General features: G+C 43.7%; 1 protein-coding gene across 7 annotated transcripts in view; it reads right to left on the reverse strand.

The window, feature by feature from the left end:
- The window catches only part of SYNRG (synergin gamma), a 40,549-nt gene that overhangs the window by 7,621 nt on the left and 9,173 nt on the right, over positions 1–23,755 (reverse strand). For 3 of the 7 annotated variants that reach the window (XM_027660440.1, XM_027660442.1, XM_027660439.1), the window contains exons 7-20: positions 22,551–22,850; positions 21,627–21,851; positions 19,892–19,969; positions 19,040–19,236; positions 17,789–18,055; positions 16,871–17,007; positions 14,214–14,332; positions 13,978–14,040; positions 11,136–12,092; positions 2,736–3,335; positions 2,215–2,378; positions 1,445–1,498; positions 607–703; positions 182–330 (exon numbers count right to left, since the gene is read on the reverse strand). In XM_027660440.1, coding sequence (XP_027516241.1) covers positions 182–330; positions 607–703; positions 1,445–1,498; positions 2,215–2,378; positions 2,736–3,335; positions 11,136–12,092; positions 13,978–14,040; positions 14,214–14,332; positions 16,871–17,007; positions 17,789–18,055; positions 19,040–19,236; positions 19,892–19,969; positions 21,627–21,851; positions 22,551–22,850 — 3,407 coding nt within the window. The remainder of the gene's footprint in view (positions 1–181; positions 331–606; positions 704–1,444; positions 1,499–2,214; positions 2,379–2,735; positions 3,336–11,135; positions 12,093–13,977; positions 14,041–14,213; positions 14,333–16,870; positions 17,008–17,788; positions 18,056–19,039; positions 19,237–19,891; positions 19,970–21,626; positions 21,852–22,550; positions 22,851–23,755) is intronic. The other 4 variants (XM_027660446.1, XM_027660445.1, XM_027660444.1 and 1 more) reach the window with 3 other exon arrangements.

Below are 23,755 nucleotides of genomic sequence, written 5' to 3' on the forward strand. Positions count from 1 at the left end.
ATTGTTTGTACTTAAATAACAGTTTTCTTAGAGAGTTTTAAACTGGATTTCACAAATAAGTGCATTTCCATCTTGCAAGAGAAAAACCCACAAACTGTAAAGTTAGGACACCCTGTGAAGTCACTTTAAATATAATTATGACATTTCTTTTAGTAACCAGGCAGCTTATTTTTGGTCTTACAGTTAAAGCAGCGAGTGACATGAAGCTGATCAGGTTGTTCCACACTTTATCAATATCCTTCAGCAGCTGCTGGAGCTTCTCACTGCAAACAGCAGTTGCTTTGATGCCCAGTTCCACTCTCTTTGTCACTCTGTAGACTTCCACAACCCCTGTGGATGTAAAACACGGGGAAGGATTGCAAAGAACTCACTGGATGCCAGAAGTTTAACTCAGAAATGGCAAAAGTAGGGATGGCACAGGAGAGGTGGGTTTGGAGGGTTAGTTCAAGGCAGGAGGTACATTTATGTAGCAGAATAGTTGTTCATTATTTAGGTGCAGGCAAAGATTAAGTTAAAAAGTAATGCCATTTTGTGAAGACTGATTCTATATTCCTGTTTTTAAGAGAAGAACTTTCAGTGTAAAACACATGGAAAATTAAAACATACCCAGTAAATATTCCATGCCTTGGGCAGATTGGATAACTTCAGTGCAAACAGATGAGCTACTTATTCCATTTAAGGTGTCGTTTGCTTTCTTTATGACCTGGTAGAAATGAATTTCATAAAATGATGGGGTTTTCTACCTTTAAATAATCATTATGAACAAGATTGTCCCCAGCAGAAACTGTTACACAAAAAAAGAGGCAAATAAAATAAGAAATGCTTGCCCCACTCCATCCCATGTTTTTATACACTCCTGCTGTAAGAAGATCAGGGGAAAGGATGAACATTTAAAACCTTAATGTATTTCCTCCAGTATTTTGATTACAAAATAGGAGTTTTAAGAGCATGCATGCCTTGCTATCTAGTTTAGCAACAGCATTCACAGTTTGGGCTGTCTAATACTCAAATGCAAAGAAGGAATTTTAAGGAGAGCTGATCTAGCTGTGAAATATCTGACACTTGTTAGCAGCAAACAAATGGTCCCTGGCACAGCACAGAAACAAACCTGTTCCTCAGGAACCCCTGGGGAGCCAGACACTGGTACCAGTGCTCTGAACAACACAGTACTGGGCACCAAAACCCAGAAACACCCCACTAACTGGTGAGCTGGAACCTTTAGGGAAAAACCAAACTAATCCCCAGTGACAGGGAGATTAGTGTAGGGCATTGAGCTGAGGAGGTGACGCTGCTGCTGCTGCTGGGTGACAGCTTTTGGGCTTAAAATTGTAATTCCCAGGGCTGATTCCCACCCTTCCTCTGCCTGTTGGTCTTAAACACGGAGTGAGGTGGTTCCTGCAGGGATGAGGGAAGGATTTGCAGGAGGAGGAGGTGACATACTTACCTGCAGGGCACTCTCCAGGCACCTCTGCCACTCATAGGCATACCTCTCACTTTCCTGGGGAAAGAAGGGACAGGCTGAGTCTTATTCCTGCACACATTTATCTCCCTTTCTCTGACACAACAGCCACGCAGCAGAAAGGTATTTAAAAAGACTATTTGCAGGTCAGCCACGTGAACTTTTAACATATCTGTTCTTAATTTTCCCCCATTCTTTCAACATCCTCTGTGCACCTGAACTCTAAAATTTGATTTCTGGGAATCAGAACTAGTTTCAAAAGGGAAGAACATATATATGAGTGAAACGTTTCATTGCACATAGCTCCTCCTGACACGTTGGTCACAGTCTGCTGTTCTAGAGATGGGGATTAGCTGAATTTAATCTGAGTCCTTTTCCCATCCCTTCTCAGGATGAGCAAGAGAAATAAGTACCATGCAGCCAAAAAGTGATGCCATTTCCCAAAGCAAATGGTCTCCGTGCCAAAGCTGGGATTAGATTTAAATTGTAACTAATTTCCAGTTATAAGCTTAGGCTGCAAGGTCAAGTGATTCTGTGTTTCAGGCAACAGCATTTTCCCACTTCACAGGACTTTCAAAGACACGAGAGAAGAAACTTCCACTAAGAGCTGTTTCCATTCACAACATCCAACTTCACCCAGACGCCACCTTAGAATCACACCCCAAGTTCAAACAGCTGAAGTGCCAAAAAACTGGACACAGAACAGCCTTGAGATCACCCTGATGATGTCACTTGTGTTCCAGGTAATTCCTTACCTCGACCTCCCCGGTCAGGTCCTTGTACTTGTCTCTGATGACGGGCAGTGCCGGCTTCTCGCTCAGAGTGTTCGACCGATCCCTGAACGGCTGTTCCAGGGCTGGCAAAGGTGAGGAGCGACTTATCTCCCTGTCACCCAGGCTGAGGCTCCTTTTATGAGACCCTAAAAAGTCAGGTTATAAACAACTCACTCCTTTACTCACAAATCACAGAGTATTTAAAATGCACGAAGTGGCACCAAGGGTTGTCCCACTCCTCCGGAAGAACAAATCCTTCTATTTACTCAGTGACTGGTATAAATTTCCCCAGTCTTCCAATTCTTACAATTTTTTGGCACAACAAATGATTTTCTTGTAGAAAAAGACCCGCTCCAACTGCCACAGAAATCAACAAGAAGATTAAGGTCACTTCCAGCAGCCTCTGGAACAATCCCCATTAGCCAATTTTATAATTCAATTAGGAAAATTAGCCTTTGATGAGCAGACACATCATGAGCTTCCTCCACCCTGGGCAGGCTTACCTTGCACAGACAGGTCAAAGGTGGCCAGCTCGCTCCTGATCATCTCCTCACTGGATTTCACCTTGCCTTGGGAAGTTGCCACCAAGAAGTCAAACTTGCTGATTTTTGGCTTCTCGCTTTGGAATTCTCCAAAGTCATCTGTGGATTCCCTTCGCAGCTCAGAGGAGACGCCGCCAGCCAGGAAATCTGCCTCCTGGGCTGTGTCAGCTGCTGCTGCACCCTGAGCTTCCGAGGAAGGTCTTGCAAAATCCCCGAAGTCTGCGATGTCATCGTCGCTTGGCCCGCCGCAGATTGGTCCGGAGTCTTTAAAGTTTGCAAAGGCTGCAAAGGAAACATCCTGTAAGGCATCCTCGCTGGAAAAGGTTGTCACTTTGGAAACTGTTGTCATGGTGATGTTTTCCGAGCTGCCAAACAAGGTCTCCTTCTTCTGGAGGACAGAAGTGGCCGCGGAGGATCCGCTTCCCGAGGGCTGGGCGAAGCAGGAGAGCCTCTTGCCCTGCTGGACGTCGTCTCTGTCGGACCAGTCGGAGCTCGCCAGGCTGCTGACTGCAGAGCCACTGGTGCAGCTTCCAAACGGGGCACATTTTAGGTCATCGATATCTGAGAGAAACAAACCCCCACAATTAGAAGCCGAAGTTCAAACGCTCAACTCTCCACGCTCTGCACAAAACCAACTCGCCGAGGGGCTGAAAGAACTGGGAGAACAAACCCACGGGTTCTTGTTCTGGTGAGGCTTGAACTAAAGTTTGCACAAACAATCTGAAAAACACCTGAACATTTAACACAAAAATCTCTCACTTTTAATAAACGTAAGCCTTGACCTTTGAATGCTCTCTCAAAGTCACCATCCTACTACAGGTAGTGAAGAAACACTAAAAAAATAAAATCAAAGTTTCTGGCCAGTCCAGGCTGCACAGACCACCGGTTCAGTTTCCTGCAGAGATCACCAGTTCAGTTTCCTGGCTGCAGGATCTACAATCAAAATATAAATGTTACAACTCAAACATCTTAACAGGTTGTTTCATCTTATCAAACCCAGCCACACAGAAGACTGGGCTGACTTTTTCCATACCTCTGATAAAGTATTAATACACCTTAATTTTATATTCCTGCTTTGATACAAATAACACATAAAAATGTGCTGTAAAGAATCTAAAAAACCTAGAAATCCTGTTTAAGCTTATCAGAGCTCCTGCAGTGCTGCGCGGCCGACTCGTCCAACTTCCAGGTGCCAGGACTGACAGGGATATTGGGAAGATCATGTTTTAACTGAATAAACAGTTTGTAAAAGCTAAGTCTAGAGAAAATCCTATTATTTTGCAGAAAGCTCCAAACATTTATACTCACCTGGTGATTACATGGGCCAATAGGTTCTTCTCCCTGCCACGGGCAGGGGTCAGAAAGAGCCTGCAGTGCCCGGGGGCTCTGCTGCTCCCACCCCACTGATCTTTCACCTTCACACTGAGATTGATCCCCAGTGAAGGCACAGAGCCAGGGGCTGGGCAGTTTTCATTAAAGCATTAAAAAAAAACCCCAAAAAACAAAAACCAACAAACCAACCCTCCTATCCTACATTTGGCATTTGTCTTCCAGCACTACCAATTGTCAGTTTGGATTAGACATCCGGCTGCACAGCGCCCGGGGTCCAGCGGGCTCGAGGTAAAGCAAACCCAAACCACAAAATGTATTCTCTGAGTGCTGCCTGAGCTGAGATTCTGGGGATAAACACCATGGTCTGGTACACTTGGGTTTAACAGAGCCAGGGTGGGAACAAGCTGACTTCCCAGCTGCCCTCTTTATTTGGTCCAGCCACACCAGCCTGAGGATTAAACCATTTTAACAAACCACTTCTGCCTTGGTTTATGCATTTCACTGGAAGGGCAGAGCAGGCCAGGCTTCAGGCTGCTTCCCAGGCATGACCCACATACATTGCTAATGAAAAATCTAACAAATATACAATATAATGATGGAGTTTAATGGGTCAGCCAGGCACAGTGTCATCCATCAGCTCTTCCCGAGGGTCTTCCTGCAGCTGCCAATTTGCCCACAACAGCATCACAAATCCAAACCGAGCCCCCTGCACACAGACAGCAAGATTTCAAAGTGCCACTTGAATATTAAATGTGCAGAGAAGCAGAAGGTAAACAGAGGAGAGATGAAATCACCTGCTCACAGCAGAGCTGCACAGAAAGGAGGCTCCGAGGTGAAAGGAGCCGACGGGAGAGGGATCAGTGATTTATCACCACAAACCACATCTTGTGCTCTCGAGTTTTTGTTTAAAGAAGGGAAATGAAAGCTTTGCATGAAAGAGAGAGCCAGAAGCACCTCCGACATGTCAGCCAACTGTAATTAATCCTGGGATCTTGGAAATACCACCGGCTACCAGGCAACCTCTTTTTCTTTTCCAATTTGTGTTGACTCCAAAGCCCAGCAAAGATTTGAGCATTGCTATTGTTCCGGTGTTCCCTGGGAATGAAAGGGAAGAGTGATGATCCCACTGTGAGGACCTGCACACTCACGTCCTGTCGTGAATTATTCCTTTGATAACTGGTAAGATTCTGAGCTGCAAACACATCCTAAAGGACCAGGTCAGTGCATTCCTGATCCCATCCTGGCTCAGGGACAGGCAGGACCAGCAGCAGGCTCTGGGGGGAATCCTGAACTCTCCTGCAATCAATAGGTCACAGCAGGGAAGGCAGAACAGTTTAATTATTCACAAACTAAGATGCAAGATTGTCTCCGTGAATTCAGGCAGACACAAAACCTCTGCAGAGCTGTGAGGGCTGAGGTGAAATGTAATGGTCCAATTCTGTGCATTTGATCTATCTGGATAGTTCCAGTAGGATTGCTCTGGTGAATAAACTTCCCTAAGAGTATTATATTACAGGAAAAACACTGTGTTCAGAGCTGAAGTGTTTACAGCTCAAGCAGTCTGAAAACAATTTAGGGAAAAGTATGAAAAATAAGAATGTGGAACTGTCCATAATCCCAGGTAAACTCACTTTGGGAAGAATCTTATTGGAGAAAAACCCAACATTTTGCTGTGCCACGTGCTGCACTTCAGAGAATCATTTGCCACAGGTTGGAGGTTTCTGAAGAGAGGAAGTAAAATCCTCCCCTTTGTCACAGCTATGGCAAAGCAAAAGGATCCTCTGAGCTCTTGGCACATTTGCTGCCTAACGAGGAGGAGTTTTACCCCCGACAGGTTCCAGAGCAGTGGCCACCACTAACAAGTGAAGCAGCAGCTCACATGTGCACAGCAATCCTTGCTGAGCCCCAAGAACTCTTTGTGGAGTGAGTATCTTCATTATTGGCACAAAGACTGGTTTATTAAACAGCATTAAGAGCTGCTCCTCCAACAGCCTTTTCTGTAAAGAGCACAGATAGGTGTGGGCTCTGGTTACAATGTGCCAGCTTTAGCCTATGATGTAAAAAAAGCTCTGTTTTGCTGGTGAAAAAATTTAAATATGAAATATTTTTAAGTATGAATGCCTATCAGTAATACTTTTTGCAAAGCAAGAGATGATTAAGTAAGGGGAAAAATTAATGACTTCTAACTAAGCACCACACTTGGGCAAGGCAGAGGCTACAGAGCAATCCCCTTTCCTCCTGGAGGACAGGAGTCAGAACAGGATCTGAACTGATGAGAAGAATCAAATTTTATCCAAAAAGAAAAAAGAGCAAAGACTAAATCCATTCAAAATTTTACAAAAATTCTTCATTTTGGGGACACACTGTTTTTTTGTAAAGTTAAAACCAAACCCAATCAGTATTTCTTCCAAACCCAAAGGTTTGGAATATTTACCATTTATTTTTGGAATATTTACCATTTATTTTCCATCCAATTCTCCATCCAGTTTGAACTCCCAAACCCAAAGTCCAACCTGCCCAATCATCACCTGGGACCAGCTACACCTGTATGAGCCTGAGAGGATGAAATCCAATTAAAATCCTGTTTCCCAGTGTTATCTCACAGACAGAAAACTCACCATCCCTGATTTGATCCAACTACAATAATTTATTCCAACTACCAAGGATTAAGTTATGCCTGGAGGCCATTTACAAGCTGGAGCCTTCAATGTCAACAGCTTAATCATTCAAGGAAAACCCTTGACAGCATTAGTGATTGTCTGAAGAACAGTGGAAAAGACAATTCCAGAGGACTGGAATAAATTTAGTGATTTTAAGCAGCATAGGAGAGTTTCAGGTTTTTATATTTCAGTGTCTGTTAAACCCTGATGAATTTACTGTAACTCCTGTGCCCTGTTCTGGTTGTTAGGGTGACACAGACAGTGGCAGTTCTGCTCCCAGTGGAACAGCAGCAATCCTGTTACCCTGGGAACATCACCTGCAGCCTGAGCAACAATCCAGGGCCTGGATGGAGACAGGCACCACCTCCCCACCACTTCCAGAGGGTCTCTACCTGGTAAAGGTGGGATGACACTGGAAGAATACAGAGTTGTGTGCACCACTGCTGGGGGTGTCCTGCCTGCCAGCAACCACAAAAATCCAAAGCCCGTTTCTCAGCTGGGGGAGTCTGGAACAGCTGATAATAAGGGAATTATTCCCATTTCCTTTCCCTACAGAATGGAAGTAGCTAAGGTGGGAACCATCAAGAATGCTGACTGTAAAATAAATGAAAATTAAGGAAACAGAAAAGCCTCCAAACCTTATGGAATTACAGGATTTGCTAGTTATTTTTAAATTATCGTGACAAACAACGTTTCACAGCAAAACAAAGCCCCCTGAGCTCACACTGGGAGCTCAGTCCCACAGAGGCCCAGGGCAGCTGCTGGCCCTGTGCCCTTGGGAAGGCCATGGCAAACATGTCAGAGACCTTCCCGGGATAAATCCGGGTGGATAAGCTCTTCTGTTTACAGAATTAACTTAAATGAGAGCAAGGGAGTGAATCTGACTGTCAAGTCTGGACAAAAATGCAATAAATGCAGTCTTGAACGTTACTCTCCCTCCTCCAGGTGTGATTAGCTGAACAAACACAAACAGCTCAGGCCCTGCAGAATTAGGTCTCAGGTTTATGTTCAAAGCTTTGGTTTAAAAAGCTTTAGGGCTGGGTGTGACCTGCTGATCTCCAGAATCAAAGAGGGCTGTGGTGGTTCTTTTTTTTTTTCCCTTTTTCTTTTAAAGTCTCTCAAGCTCAGTGTAAAGAAAAGCCACATTCTGCTTCCTGCTCTGGTTTTTGCTCTTGTGGCAACCCCAACAACCCACAACATTTTAACTTTATTCCACATCTCAATTATTTTCAGCTTTTTACCTTGTCTGCTAATTTAATGTTAATCCTAAGGTGCCAGTGGCCCAGGATTTGGAGGAATTTGAAGTGACAAATTGTGCCACAAATTGGCAGCTGTCATTCATGTTTGAATGTTTTGATATTTAGAAGGCAGGACTCCCAAAATGGAAAAAGGGAGCAGGGTGTTTACTTTGGGGCTCTGATTAACTCACTTTAGATTAGCTAAAGAAATAATCTGAATGTTATTCAATGGGGCTCTACTCATAAAGGTCTAGACTGCAACACAGTTTTCCAGTTCCAACTCACAGAAAAAATCCTGCCATCACACATTTTCTCTACTCAATCCCTTTTAAACATTGCTCTTTTGAAAAATATTATTTAGGCTGATATGTAAAGTTTCAGAAGGTCACAGGGAGCGAGGTCAAAGCTTTGGAAGAGGAGAGAGAAGCTCACCCACACTCTGCTCTGCAAGAGAAAGGCACCCACTAGCTTAAGGGGATACTAGAACTTTAAACTTTGTATGTTTGAAGAAAAAGAGATACATTGCTGGTTTGCAACAAATCACACACATCCCCACGTTTTGAAAATATGCCAAGATAATATTTATTAACACAGCAGGACTTACAGATCACAAAAGATAGTGATACAGAGGAGCTCGGAAGGGCGGTATCAGAGTAAAGCATGCAGGTCAATACTTGCAGAAGAGAGATATCAAAGCAGATCTGAAAAGGCACATTCACACAGGAAATGTTTAGTTGAAATTAGACATTAGAAAAAGCAGCAAAAAAACCCTGAAGTCGATTTAAAATATACAGAGATCTCCAGTAATGCCAAAGGAAAAGGTACTTTACAGGTGTGTCAGTGCAGCAGAATAACCCTTTGGGAGCGCCCGGCCAGGGTTGGCTCTCGCTGCAGGAGGGGCAGATCAGGTCCATCCAGCATGAGGAGGTGCTAATTAAAATGCTTTCAACTCAGAGGGAAACGAAATTTGGTAGGAAAGAAGCAGCCTGGTTCAAACTAATAACATGCAGCCAGTGCTCAAAGGGTTATAGGGAGTAAATGCAAGAGAAATCAGGCAACATTAGTATCATCTACCTTCCACACCAAGTTAGAGCAAAGTTTAAAGAGACTGTATCCCCCTTGGAGAGAGCAAAACTGGGAACCTTTCATCCCTCAGAGGCCAAAGGATGTTGCACGGGAAGCACCTCAAGGATTTCTTCCTAATTCCCAGCGTAAGCACCTACCTGCCCATACCTGGAAGCTCTGCCAGGGTGGAATCTCCCAGCCAGGGGACAAACAGCTCTGTGTGGGGACGTCAGACAGCCAGGCCACCTCTCAGCACCTCTGCCCTGCTGCTGTTCCACTGCAGCTGGGACACAGGGCTTGCAGAAATGCAGCTGCCAAGGACTAGTCTCCTGTTTCCCAGCAGTGAGGTGAAAAAGGGGTAACTGTCCCTTTTTTGACATTAGATTTACGGATGGAAGGAAATTACGAGGGGGGGGGGAAATCTGCTTTTTAACTTCATGTAAACTGGAAAAAAATAAAATAAAAAAAAAGGACTTGACCATCAGCAGTTCACAGCTTGAAATGCACCAAACACACAGAAAGGAACAGGGGAGCACAGGGGTGCTCGTAGCAGATTGTCCCAGAGCATGTTCTGCTACAAAATCCAGAGAGTTAAAAGGAGCAAAACCCTCCCTGTGCAGTAACATCTAGCTTGGCACCATAGGAGAATACAGACTTGTTTAATAAAAATAGCTTCTAATTAATACTTACTTCAGAGTTCAAAAGTTTAGCAACAAGCACATGAAGGGCTAACCCCCTTAAACAAACCAAAAAAGGCTTTTCCTGCCACAAATGGCAATTATTCATCACGGATTGCTGTGGCAAAAGCTCACGTCCTGTAAAGAGCTACAGAAGTCAAACTACCACTAAAAGAGGCTAGAAAAATATTAGGAAAAAGTGCTTTCAAACCCAAAGTAAACATTCAAGAATACACTGGAGGTGCTACGTTTTGACAGCTCACTCAACTTGGAATTTTCCCAAGCAGTAATATGAAAATTAAATGTCTTTGCTAATAAATTATTCCTGATATTTTGTACCCTGTTAGAGAGCATCTTCCACCTCAAAATTGCCAACTTAATTCTCACCCCTACTTAAAAATATCATATAATGCAAAATTACAGTACTGTATATTTTCCTCTACCCAAATCTGCAAAAAATGGAAGAAATATTTCATGTGGAAATAACCAATTCTTGCAGTAAGAGCTTTTAGATTTACAGTTAGTATGTTCCCCTGCTCAGAAAAGCCTTTGACTGCATAAAACTTGTTCTAGAACACAGTAATGGTTCCCATGTTGTTGAAGGCCACAGAACATTTAACTACAGCTTATCTCCTATGTATATATGAAAAGAAAAAGCAGGACACTTGGGAAATCTGTTTTGTGATATGTGGTCAGATCAGATGGTCAGTTCACTCCCTCAGGAATGATGTCATAAAGGGAAATTCAAGCAGGTGGAAACCTGATAAAGTAGAAGTCCCATGGTTTAAATTTAGGTCCAAGAGTTTCCCAGTCACGAGACCAGCACTTAGAGCCCCTTGGCACAATGATTCCTATGAGGGATTTAACATTAAAAGGTCTATGAAATACTCTACCTGCAGTCCTGCAAAAGCTTGGCTCCACTGACTGAGCCCCACAATAAGGGGAACACACCAGTGCTGATGATTAGTCAGAGCCTCATTAACAGCCCAAATGAGTGTTCTGCCGACCCTTGGGAAGCCCCCAAGCCAAATGCTTTGTGGAAACCAAGATTAAAGTGAGACTCTGCCATCATCCTGCTGATAGAAATGGAATGACACTGTTTGCATTAGAATATTTTCCACTTGAGTCCCTCAAGTGCCAATAGCAAACAGGTACCAGTATGATGTTGTCAGATCTCAAAAATAAATTGACCTGGAGTTCAAACTGTTCTATTTATAGTCTTCTAGGACAAACAATAATTGCTGCCCTGCTGAGGGGCCGTTGGCTGGCGGGGACACACACTGAGGGTCTTCCACTACTGAAAGACGAGTGCATAATACTGTAATTGAGCACAGAGAACACGACACCTCCACCACCTCTGCTACCAGAGCAATCTAACCAGTTCCTCACCTGCTGCTGGTGGATGCTGGCCACTAACTGTTGGCAAATCCAAAGAGCTATCAGACATGACATGCTTAAGATCTCCTCCCACATCAGCCAGTTTCATGTCAAACTGAACAGACAGCGCGTCTTCGGAATCCTCCTTGCCCACGCTGCTGCCGCCGATGGACGGCAGATCCAGGGATTTCACCGAAGCAGAGTCTTCTTTGGCCTGCTTGAAAGCTGCCACTTTGTCCACCAGTGACTTATCCACGCTGCTGCCCGTGGAAGAAAACTTGTTGGAGTGGAAGTCAGCAAAATCATCGTCGCTCTTCACCGAGGAGAGCGCGCTGTCCTTCGCCTCCTCGAAGGCCGCTCCGGAGCCTTCCAGAGACAGCTGTTTGAAGATGTCATATTTGGTGGGCGTAGCGGTGGTGGCAGAACTCTGCCCACCCTTCACTGTGCTGGCAGACGAGCCAGCCTGAGGAACAGGACCGGCCTCCAGCTTAAGTGCATTGTATTTGTCATCCGGTTTTTGCTCGGCAAATCCGCCGCTGTTGTTGAAAGCCATGAAGTCTGCAAAGTCATCTTGTCCACTGGCTGAGGCGCCGTTAGAAAATTCCCCAAAAAGGTTGAACTCTCCAAAGTCGTCAGCTAAGCTGGAAGTTTTGCTGGGTGCTGGCTGGGCAGTGGTGGCTGGAAGGGGCGGTGGGGGAAAGGAGCCCGGTTTTGAGGTGTTGAATGCAGGTGGAAAGGATGGCTGCTTGTTTTCTCCAGGAGAGGAAAAGAGATCCAAGTCTGCCAGATTCAAAGGGGTCTTGGCTTGTGTTTGCTGTTTTGGCTGAGCAGGCAGAGGAGGGAAGGGTGCAGGGAAGGTTTTGTCTTTTGTGGGTGGCTCTAATGGTGAGATACTGTCAGCGGTTTTGAAATCTGTGAAACCATCATCGACTCCTGCGGGCTTGAACTCTGCAAGGTTATCTCCTGGGACTGAAAACAGGGAGAAAACAACAGTAAAACACTGCAGCAACAAATACATCATACTCACACCATGCAAGCAAGCAAATTATTTCATGCAATGTCAGAAGTTTTTATGCAAACTGTTTAAATTAAAGACCTCGGGATGCACACAGAACTGCAAACTCAACTTCCATGAGCCACACGAGTGTCAAGGTCAGCAATTCCAATATCCACTCCAGCAAACACTTAATTCTTGAAGTCATATTAAGTTCCCTTTACACTGAGTTAATATCAAAACACACCATGACAAACAGTTTCAAAAGGTGATCAACACTGTCTTATTTGGCTTCCACTCAAGTTCTTTTCCCTGCCTCATCCTTCTCGTGTTTGCCAAGCAATGAATGTAATTTTGAATTTCACTTATACCAATACAGTATTTGCTTCCTTACAGAAGCAATTCCTCTCTTCCTCCCTCTGAAATATTGCAGCTTCCTCACGGAGCACCTGCAGAGGGCTGAGATAAAAACCACCCTGGTGATGGGCTGGAAGGGGAACACGGGAGAGACCAGCCTGGTGTGCCTGGTGCCTGCAGGTACTTCTGGAAAAGCTCACTCCACAAGGCAGCCAGCCTGTCCCACTGGGCATGGTGGGGAATCCAAGGGCTGGGGGAGACACAGCCCCGACAGAAAAGAGCTTAAAAATGTTCTAATCAATCCTGTTTCCTGCCAGATTCACCTGAACATCCACAGCAACAAGTGATCAGAACTGTGGGAACTGCAACACAACCAGGCCCTTCCAGCCTCTGCCAAGGCTGATCCCAGTTTTACTCAGAGCCTGGGAGAGGCTCTCCCAGGAAAGTGAGCACAGTTAATCACCAGTGCTGACCTCCAGCTCAGCTCCCTGCTGAATGCAAGCTCGTGCTATGCAAGGATTATAATTTAAACCTGATTAAACATTAGCTAACAATGTTTTCATTGAATTTACATTAAATATTTTGGTGTGCTAGTTTTCTAAGTTTCTTCCTGTTCGTACACAAATATTTTTTTATAAAGCAGTTTCTTTTGAACTCGAAAACATTGACTAGTTTAACCCATTCACCAGCATGTACATACTTGGACTACTTGTAATTTTAAAGTAATGATGCTTACTTTAAGACAAGTGTCCAATAAACAGATTTTTTCTACTTTAGAAGTACACCATTAACATTTAATCATTTAGCTACCACACAGTGTCATACTTTGAAGTAGTTTAACTGAATTTAAAACAAAGACTTAAAGGAATACTCTTCATAATGGTAGTAAAGGACCACAGCTACACCTGACCTATTCTTCCATTCTCCCTCCCCTCCAAACCAATTCACTTGGCTCAGCAACAGCATAAATATTCCTGAAATTGCTACTCATTGATCAAAACTACAACAGCACAGCAAACTAAACTTACTGATGAATTGCAAAGCTTCCCACTAGAAATGTGAGCTGGTGAAAGGGTTAAGAGTGGTCAGACCTGGGCAGCAGGCAAACACAGGAATTTTGTACATTTTAGAACATGTACAGGATGAGATCAAATGTTATTCCATTTCATTGCAAGCATTTAATCCTCAAGAGGTCCTGAGCACGAGAACCTCACAAAACATCACAGGAGTTTCAGAAACTTATGACTCCTTATTAAAGCAAATTCCAACCATATCATTACTTTAAAATAAAACTCAGGAGCACCCAGAAGAGGTGCCAATCTTCCAGAAATGCAATTAGCAGATTGTCCCAGTAGGATCTGTTTTTTTCAGGATACTTCCTGCTAAGTTGCTCAGGGAAGCAGAAGCACCGTTATTTTAGAATTCCAGCAAAGGAAATTCTGCAGCTCATACAGAGAAATGCTAAAAATTATAATGGAAATATGTAAAACCCCCAGTGCTTACCTAAATATTTGCTCTCTGCTGGCTGCTCTAATTCTCGGAAAGCACTGTACTTGTCCCCTCCATCTGGAGAACAGGAGAAGAGAAAGACATTTACATACATATATTAGGAATTCACACAGTACATTTTATATTAATTGCTCTAGTTTTTAAATATTAATATCTTATCAACGCCAAAAATAAGATATATGAAATACTACAATAAATTGCTCCTAGTGGTTGTGTATTTGTCCTTTTACCTCCAAAAGCAGCTGCAGTCTCAGAAGGTTTCTCAGCTGCCATTCCTTTAAACACAGCGTATTTATCAGCTGGTGAGAGCGGCTTATTACCTGGGAGTGGCATTAGTAAGGAAGGAACACTGAAAACAAAAGAGATAAAAGCAAAGTTCCTTAATTCCTCCACAAAAAAAATCTACATTTCCAGGTTTTATTTAAAGGAGCCTCTTATTATGGCTACACAATTTGGTCATCAACTCCTGCCCTAATGAGTACTTAGTCCAGAACCTGATGTGAACAACTTCATATCTCACCTAATCATACTTTTTTTAGGTCAGACGTCAATTTGCACCATTCTTGATTTTAATTTCTATCAAAACATGGACAAAATACTCCAGGACACCACAGGAATTCACAGCCTGAGAGAGAACAAGCACACAGACATATCCCAGGAATCACTGCTGGTTAATTCATGCCTTTTGAAAATTCTCCCCGATGGAACTAGATACAGTAAAGAGCTAAAAGTGCACAAGATTTTGACAGCTCCATACTTTCAGCTTATCTGATTTTGTTTATATTTCACTACATATTGCAAAATTAAGAGAATAAAGCGGGACCACTGTTAAAAATGAAAGGAGAACTTGGAATTTATGTCAGTGCCAATCAGTGAGTTCAGGCAGGTATCTAGTCAGCAAAATAAGGATTAATCCACAGTTCCACAGTCAAGTCTTTTTGCATAAACACACCCTACTTCTTACAGTAAAACTGCCATAACAACCTAACACCATGTTAGCAACTGCTGGAAGATTTAGGAGCTGTTCTGGGAGAGCTTTGCTTGCCCTCCACACAAGCCCCCTTATCAGACCTTGGCAGCTCTGCACAACAACATCCTTTACATATGAATGATGCATTTTACCTCTAGTTTGTGTCATTCACATTGAAAACCTGAATGAATTTCTATGGTGTTCTTCAGCCTGGAGCAAGAATCTTTCCAGAGACATTTAAATCTCCTTATCAGCAGCCTCCAAGCAACACACAAACACAGCACTTGCACACACGTGCTGGTGCTGGGCTGTGGTGCTTGCAGACAGACAGTGCAATGGCAAAAAAAAAAAAAATAGAGCTTATGGTAATATAATTAAATTTCCCATCCCTGCAAAGCAGGCTATTAGATATGCAATCTTGGCAAATGGAATGGTTAATCAGCTGTACTCCACAGATGGCTTTTTTTTTTAAATAAAGCTCCATAAGCAATTAGATTATAGCTCATTGTAACATTTTGTTCGAAACTGAACGCTTTCACAACCGAATAAAGAGAACTGCTGCAGTGAAAAAGAAACACCACTTTTGAAATTTATTTTTTTTTATGATCCCCTACTTCCCATTGTGCAATTTACAGACAGTTTTCTGTCAAAACTTTCAGTAACAGATCAGCTCTGGTGGCAAAATGACACCTAACGTAAGATACACTTGAAACAGCATCTTCAGATCCATGTGGCATTGACTGAGCCATCCCTGGAGGAGTTCAAGGCCAGGTTGGACGGGGCTTGGAGCAACTTGGGATAGTGGAAGGTGTCCCTGCCCACAGCAGGGGGTGGGAACTGGATGATCTTCACAGTCCCCTCCAGCTCAAATGATTCCAGGATTCTGTGCCATCAGCAACATTAACTTTTCTTACACAGAAACCATTTGTCAGTGTAACAGAACAATCTGGCTGAGCATCCCCATTTGATGTCACTGGTGAGGAAGCATCTGCTAACCAGTGGTCACCTGGAAAGCCTACTTCTGTTTGCCACTAAGAACAGTCAGTTCATACACAGAAAGTGTGTCTGTCTGCAATTAGACACCTGGGAGCTGCATAAAGGTTTGCCATGAGCAGCAAAAGGAAAGAATGCTGAAATTCTGTAGTCTTTGTAGACTTTGAAAGATTAATTGTAAACTCTCAAAGGGAGGACACATGCTTACTTATTTTGTTATTCAAAATTTGCCTGATCTGGAGTTACATCTTGGCAGTCTCCCATAAGGAAAAGCCAGAATTGCTGGACTCTGAAGGAGATTTCAGTTGGGATTTATAGTCAGGTATCAAAAGTTTAAGCACTGGACAGAGAAATGACAGAAATAACCTCTCTGTCCACTGGAGTTCTCAAACATTTAAGAGTACAATGTTGTGTTCTTTACATGAATTTTGGGGTCCATATTCAGGGCCTGAAGAAAAGACCATGATGTCAGGAAATGGTTTCTATCAACTCCAAGAAACACTTTCCTGCTTTAGAGGGGTCCTACTTGTAATGGGAGTTCACAATACTGGATGCAGAACTCCTCTGTCCCAGGGTATTCTTCCTGAACAGCTTGATACAAGATTTTCCCCTGGATGCACAGTGGGAAGTAACTTTCAATTGCCTGTGCAGGACCATAAACCCCTGAAAACCTTGTAAACCCAATTGACCTCAGCAAGATGACTGGAATGCTAAAGAAAAATCAACCACCTATGGCACATCAAATGCCATTTTTGATTCAGGAAGTCTAATTGCAGCTGTAACAACCCTCAAAAGAAACTGTCAGAGTAGAAGTCAGGTGACGGACGAAAATTACAGGCTAGAAAGGTCCCCACAAAGGAGGAAAACATTTCATTTCTTAAAAGAGTTCTAAAATACAGCAGGGGTGGAAATCAAAGATGGTACCTGCTCCGGTGCTGGGAACTGGCTGCTTTGGAGGAACCAGCTACATCCCCCTGGAAATCAGTGAAAGAATCATCCAGGGAGCCAGACTTTGAAGCATCTTGAAACTCCTGGAAGTCATCATCTTCTGGTTTTACTACCTGAATTACAAACAAGTAAATTGCTATGCTGTTGGCTTTTGCAGTTGTCATATAGCATGAAAGCAGCTCAGAGCAGTGTGATCAAGAGGAAAGAAGGAAGGAAAAGAATTTTTCAGCATTAGCACTATTTCCACTCTGCCTGCACCTCACCAAACTCAAACACACACCAGGTGTACAGGGTTTACAGGGAGCAAACACAAGAACAGGTGAATAATGAACTCTACTCCTTTCACAGTAAATGTGTTACTGATCATAGCCATGTCATCTTTTACTAAAGGCATATATTAATAATTTAAATCAATCAATAATTTAAAATCAATCACACACCAAAAGCACCACAGGAGATGTTTTCCGAGGGATGAACCGTATTTGCAAACAGCAAAATTTATCCCCCCCCCACCGTGATTTACCTTTGCAAACCAAAGGCTTTCAGAGTTCTCAGCTTCTCCTGAAAACCCTTATTTTACCAGCTATTAGAGTCTGTTGGGTAGCTGAAAGGAAAATTCTATTTTATGTGCATTACAAAATCCTAACTACAACCAAAATCCCCTTTGTAACAGAGAACACTTTTAGGGCTCTCCTAATGCCACCAGAGAGAAACTGAAACAATGAAAGAACATTTTCACGGCACAACTTCACGTTTTCAGACGTCACGTGTTAGATTTCAGCTCTGCTTTCTGTCAGTTACTCAAAGCCTGTTGTCACCATGTAGGTTTGGCAGCTCCAGGCTAATTCCCTTTCCCGGGAAGGGGGGTTTTCCAGGAAGGTGGAGCGGGCTCACCTGGCCGGGTGGGTAGGAGGGCAGGAAGGTTCCGGAAGGCTGAGCTGCAGCTCCTCCCGCCGGGGCTGGCGCCGGGGCTGGCATGCCCATGCCCATCACGGGGGGCCCGATGCCGAGGGGCACGGAGGGCACGGAGCCTGGCGGGGCCGGGGGCAGCAGTGGGGGCTGGCTCACTGCGGGCAGGGCCACGGGGAACCCGGACAGGGTGGGAACGGGCGCGGCGGGAAACTGGTTCAGCACGTCGGGACTCACGGCAGGAATTCCTCTCTGCAAAGGCAACGAGCACACACCAGTTACACAGACACCAGTTACAGAGACACCAGTTCCACACACACCAGTTACATAGACACCAGTTCCACACACACCAGTTCCACAGGCACCAGTTCCACAGGCACCAGTTCCACAGGCACCAGTTCCACAGGCACCAGTTACACACACCAGTTCCACAGACACCAGTTCCACACGCACCAGTTCCACACGCACCAATTCCACACACACCAGTTCCCCACACACCAGTTCCCCACACACCAGTTCCCCACACACCAGTTACATAGACACCAGTTCCCCACACACCAGTTCCACATGCAGCACTGATAACAGGGCACGTTGTGTTCTCGCTTCGAGTTTCCAGCTCTTGGTACTGAAGGCAAAGAGCAGGGCACTGGTCAAGCTTCCAGTAAACCCTCCAAATCCAAACATGCCATCAAGAGCCCAGGTAAGTGAATCATACTCAAATGAAAGTGAATCATATTCAAGACAGAATCACAGGATCACTGAGGTTGGATAAGCCCTCCAAGACCATCAAGTCCAACCTGTGCCCGACCCCCACCTTGCCACCCAGCCCAGAGCACTGAGTGCCACCTCCACGGACACCTCCAGGGATGGGGACTCCACCACCTCCCCAGGCAGCCCCTTCCAATGCCTGACCACCCTTTCCATGAAGAAAGACTCACAGACTAAGGGATACAGGAACCACATAGTTTGAGGAGAACAGATCTCGATACAACAGGAGGAAACCAGGCAGTATTTTATACTAAAAACACATATGGATGTGTTTGGTAAGTGTATCTAAGAACTTCCACTGACACTAAAGGAGTAACTGAAACGTAACCCACAAAACTGATAACATTATAACCCTGCTGAGGTTACAAGGGCAGTCTCTCCTCTAGACTTCACCACAAGCAGTGTTTTACTGCAGGTGTGGAACACCAGCCCCTGGTGGTGCCGTGCCCTGTCCCCCGTGAGCCGTACCTGGGTGACAGCAATCATGGCCAGCACGGTGTACAGCTCCTCCTTGGTGAGCTTCCCGGGGGTCGTGCGGTTGGCCAGGGCCCAGATCTGCCCCAGGGTCTCCCTGGGCAGCCCAGACGACATCAGTATGGGGTAGAGCTTGGCTGTATCTATTCCAGCAGGAGTCAGAGTGGTTTCTAAGATTTTCTTATACAGCTCTGTTGTGAGGGAGTCAGTGTTAGACAGTGCTCTTTTCAAATAAATTTAATATTGCCTTTCTATTCTGTCTCAAACTCAACATTATATCAAATTAGTAACACTCAGTGTAAGGTAAGGCAGCAGCATCCTGATATTGTGTTTCACCCAAAAGCATTATTGGATCATCTTTACAGATAAGTTTAACACAAGCCAAGAAATGTTTCTTTAATGAAATTGCAGGATAACACATATAAAAATACAGTTCTAACAGCTTTCTGTATTTAAACTTCAGTGTAATCAATATTTACTATAGCATTTCATTTTCTATTCACTGTGTTATTTACACAGAAAAGATAAATAGCCTTCAGAAATGAGCTTGCCTAATTACAAGACACACCAAAAGCCAGAATACCCATGAAAGCAGCATTATCAGCAATGCAACCTCTACTGGGATAAGCTGCTGTCATGAATGTTTAAACTAGAATTTGTTAACATAATAAATAAAACCCATACTTCTTCAAATGCAGATAAAGCCCCCATAAATATGTAACATACCAAAGATACAGGATTCATTTGATGGCTGAGTGACTCTCTGATCAATAAGTGGCCACACAAGCACAGGTACATTCACACCTCACACTGCCCACCTGGCTAAGTGCCCCCTGTCCTGTTTACCTGGCACCAAGCTGTCATTGTAAATCCAAGGAGGCATCATTTGCTGAATTGGGTCCTGGGAAGGGAACACTCCAACTCCTAAAAGTATTCCAATCAGTAAGAAAAAGAAAAAGCAGTTGCATTAGGATACAGAGAGCATGATGATCTTAGAGAACAGACCATGGCTGGTCAGCATCACTCAGCATTTCAGGCAAAGATTTCAGATAGGAATCACTGTGCTCAGAGGAAAAACAGATACTGCAGGAATATGTATTTCAAAATAATTACCAGAATGATTTGGCAGTAACAGAAGAAAACAGTTATATATGTAATGAAATCAGGAGTTCCTTACATGCCTCCCTCTTAATGTCCAGTTGCACAGAAGCACAAGTCTCACTGTCTTACAAATTCACAGCAGCAGTTCTGTGTCATATCACATTTAGCTTCTCATCAACTACCTGCTGTTAGGGCTATTTGTGGAATAAATAAATCCATACCTACCATGAGAACCACAATGTTCCACCAGAACATCCTCACCCAGGAAATCCACAAACAGCCTCTCAGACTGAACCTCAGCGAGATCATATTCCACAGATCCATTGCTCCCAGTCTTCAGCTCCAGAGGACATCACAGCCCCCATCACTACTACAGGCTTTCATAACATCATCTGCCACACTTCACTCCCTGAAAATTGCTTATTTCCTTCTCCACTGTGTGGACTCTTCACCTCAGTCTCCCTCAGCAGATTCTAAGCTCATCTTGGATGGTGCTCTGACAAAAATCAGAATAATTTCAGATTTCGTTGTCTTTCCCAGTGCCCTTGCATTTCCTCATCTTCCACATGGATTCCCTCCTGACTGCAGTCTAATTTCTAATCATCCCACAACTCCAAGCACATTTTAATATAAGCAATTCCTTCCATTTCACCAGACAAGTAAAATAAATGTGCTACCTCCTCAGGTGTCATTATTCTTCAGCTTTAACCCCTCTTCCATACTGTTCTGCATCCTACCAACTCTTGCTTCTCATGCCTGAATCTCTCTGATAAAATTCAGCCCCCCAAAGATTAAGTGACAAGGAATTCTCAGGCATATTTAGCTGACAGGTAGGAAAGCCCCACTCAAAACCCTGATGACACCCAGGTGACAGGAGTGCCATTTGTAGTTACATGATAATGCAGAATAAATGCCTGTTCCTCACAAAGTACTTGAGCTCATCCTCAACAACACTGTGAACCATTCTAGTTTTCATCTAGTCCAGTTTTTAAATTTTCATCCCTAAAGGCCAGACAGTTTCAGACATAACAGATATGAGCAGCAAATTGTCTTGGAAACAAGTTTTAACTAGCTAAGAGTTTTAACCTAACAAGATCTTAACCCCTCAAGGTCAAAAGATTAAAACCCACCATGGCATTAACCAACTTTTGTAATAAACTTCCTTAAACACTTAAAAAATCATAATCTTTAGAGAGCACATCTTTTTATTGACCCAAGGAAGGATAGAATATTTTAAAGCGGCAAACCTGATTAAACAAACGTGTTAAAGGTGATTAGAGCAGTAAACTCACGTGGAGAAAGTTCAGAGCAAAACTGGCAGTTACCCTTTGAGCAAGGAGCAGGAGGCACTGCCACATTATTCAAGCAGGTATTCAGAGCAAAATTACACAGGGCTGGCCTTGGAATTAGTGAGCTGAGCGTTAGCGAGCAAGCAGCGTCTCATTAGATTGAAATTCCGTCAAACGTTTCCATTGCTCACCACACTCTTCAACTGCTCTGTTTTGTTCTGAAGCCTTGTGCACCTCTGCAGCAGTGGGACCAGTTTCCTGTCCACCTGCAACATCCCAGTCACTGCTGGTTAGACTGGGATGAGCTTGGCTTGCAGCCGAGGCTTTGTGCCCAACTTCGGATGTTTTAGGTTTGGTTTGCTCCTGTTCAGATTCATTTGAGCCATTAGCTAAGACTTTCTCCTCCAAGGAAGAGCCTGAATAAACAGCAGGAGGGATTATTTATATTTTGTTATTAACCACCCAGATTGCAATTCCACACTTTTCAAAGGAAGAGCACTTTTGGCACCACTGATGGGTTAGAGATGAGTGTTTGTCCCAGCTCAGACCAACGGCACCACTCTCTTCTGCCCCTTACTTACCACACACACAACAAATTCAACGAAAGAAAAAGCAACAAGGAGAAGGAAGACATGAAACTATTTCCCACAGTAGGATTACTGTTGCATAATCAGTAGCAGAAGTGCCCAATACCTACTTACATCTCCAAAATTCTTCACGTTCATGTCACCAACATCCCTTCAGCCTCCAAGGGAGGAAGCACACAAGTGCTCTGTAGTAGTGTAACAGTCATTTTTTCTACCACCATCTCCACTGTGTCTTTTCCTACCACACAGACTTAAGGAAGATGCTAGAACACAAGATTTAATTCACCTAAGATCAGGCAATCTGTATATTCACAAGTATTTGGATCTACATGTGATTTGCTTTTACAGCACAGTTCCAAGGAAAGGAAGAAGGGGACTGAAATCATCTTTTCCCATGGATCAGCAGGTTTCTACTTAATTGCCTGCATATTACTTCTTCCAGAAAGGCTAAAGAAAATCCCAACAAAATATGTAAAGACTCTGTGTAGCTCAGAAGGTGACATGTAAAAAAAGATACTTTTGAGTTACCTGTTTTATGGATACTGGGTGAAGATGCAGAGGTTGGAAAATAAGGAACCTGCCCAGTTGTACCATGCAGGGTGGATAACACTGGAGTCTGGGCTGGAGGGAGAGGTTGGAGCACAGCCTTTTCTGAAAGCAGCTGCCCAGCCTCAGTGGCAGGATGGAAAGGCTGGAAAGGCTGAGAGGTGGGTTGAGGCACCAGTTTGGGGATCTCAACAGGCCCTTGTATAAAGTCACTAAATTCTTCATCATCGGGAAAAGCAGAATGGGAAACAGATACAGCGGGATGGGATGGTGTGGGATGATCTGCAAATGGAATGAACACACAATGCAAAGTGATGAGGAAAAAGCTTTGTGGGTGGGAAGGTGGTAGAAGTGGCAAACACTGGGAAGACACACCAAATGGGTGAGGGGAAACAGTGCTGGATGAGTTTTGAGAGAGATGTGAAGGTTGTTACTGTCTGTGTAACAAACACAAGGTAACGCTGAGCAGCCACTTCCAACCAAGCATCTTCTCTCCCAGGCTTTTAGGATATGAATGTTTTGAAACTTGGTTCTTAACACTGGCTGTGAAAAGTATTCTTTGTTTTAAACAGACAGGGTTAAAACAAATCCAGAGGTAATATTTCAAACTGGACATAATGGGGTCTGCACAGGGGGACATTCTCCCTCAAAGGAATGTTTTATCCAGAGAAACTCAGTAATATATCATAAGATACAAAAGAAATGTCTGCTCATGTAGACAATTTTCTGCTTGATCCCTTCCAGTGTTACCCATTTTAACAAAACTGGTGTAGGACAGGCAAATCTACAGACAAGGGGAAGTTGTCAGAAACCACCTGTAACTTCAAAATTATCAAAGAGTGAATCCACAGCAGAGATAAAGGTTTTACAGAGGAAAAAGCTTGTGCAGATAAGCCTTGCTTCAGCCTAGACACTGAAAAATATATACTACAGCCCATAAGAAATCTTTGGTAGCAATTGTTCCAAGTGTAATTACTAAGAAGAGAGGCTTGGTCTGACCATGCCCAATGACACCCCAGTCAGCTGTGATGCCCCACTCGTGTTTTGATCATTCTTGGCACTTAAACAGCACTTCTCATCTTCAAAAGCTCTCTGCAAAGCATTAATTAATGCTTTGACTAGAAAAGAATGCATTATCAATTTCCTCGATGTTTCACATTAAGCAAAGCACATTAAGCTTTCTTTTA

This window comes from Corapipo altera, unplaced genomic scaffold (assembly GCF_003945725.1).
Source record: "Corapipo altera isolate COAL_440 unplaced genomic scaffold, ASM394572v1 271, whole genome shotgun sequence".
Lineage (NCBI taxonomy): Eukaryota > Metazoa > Chordata > Aves > Passeriformes > Pipridae > Corapipo > Corapipo altera.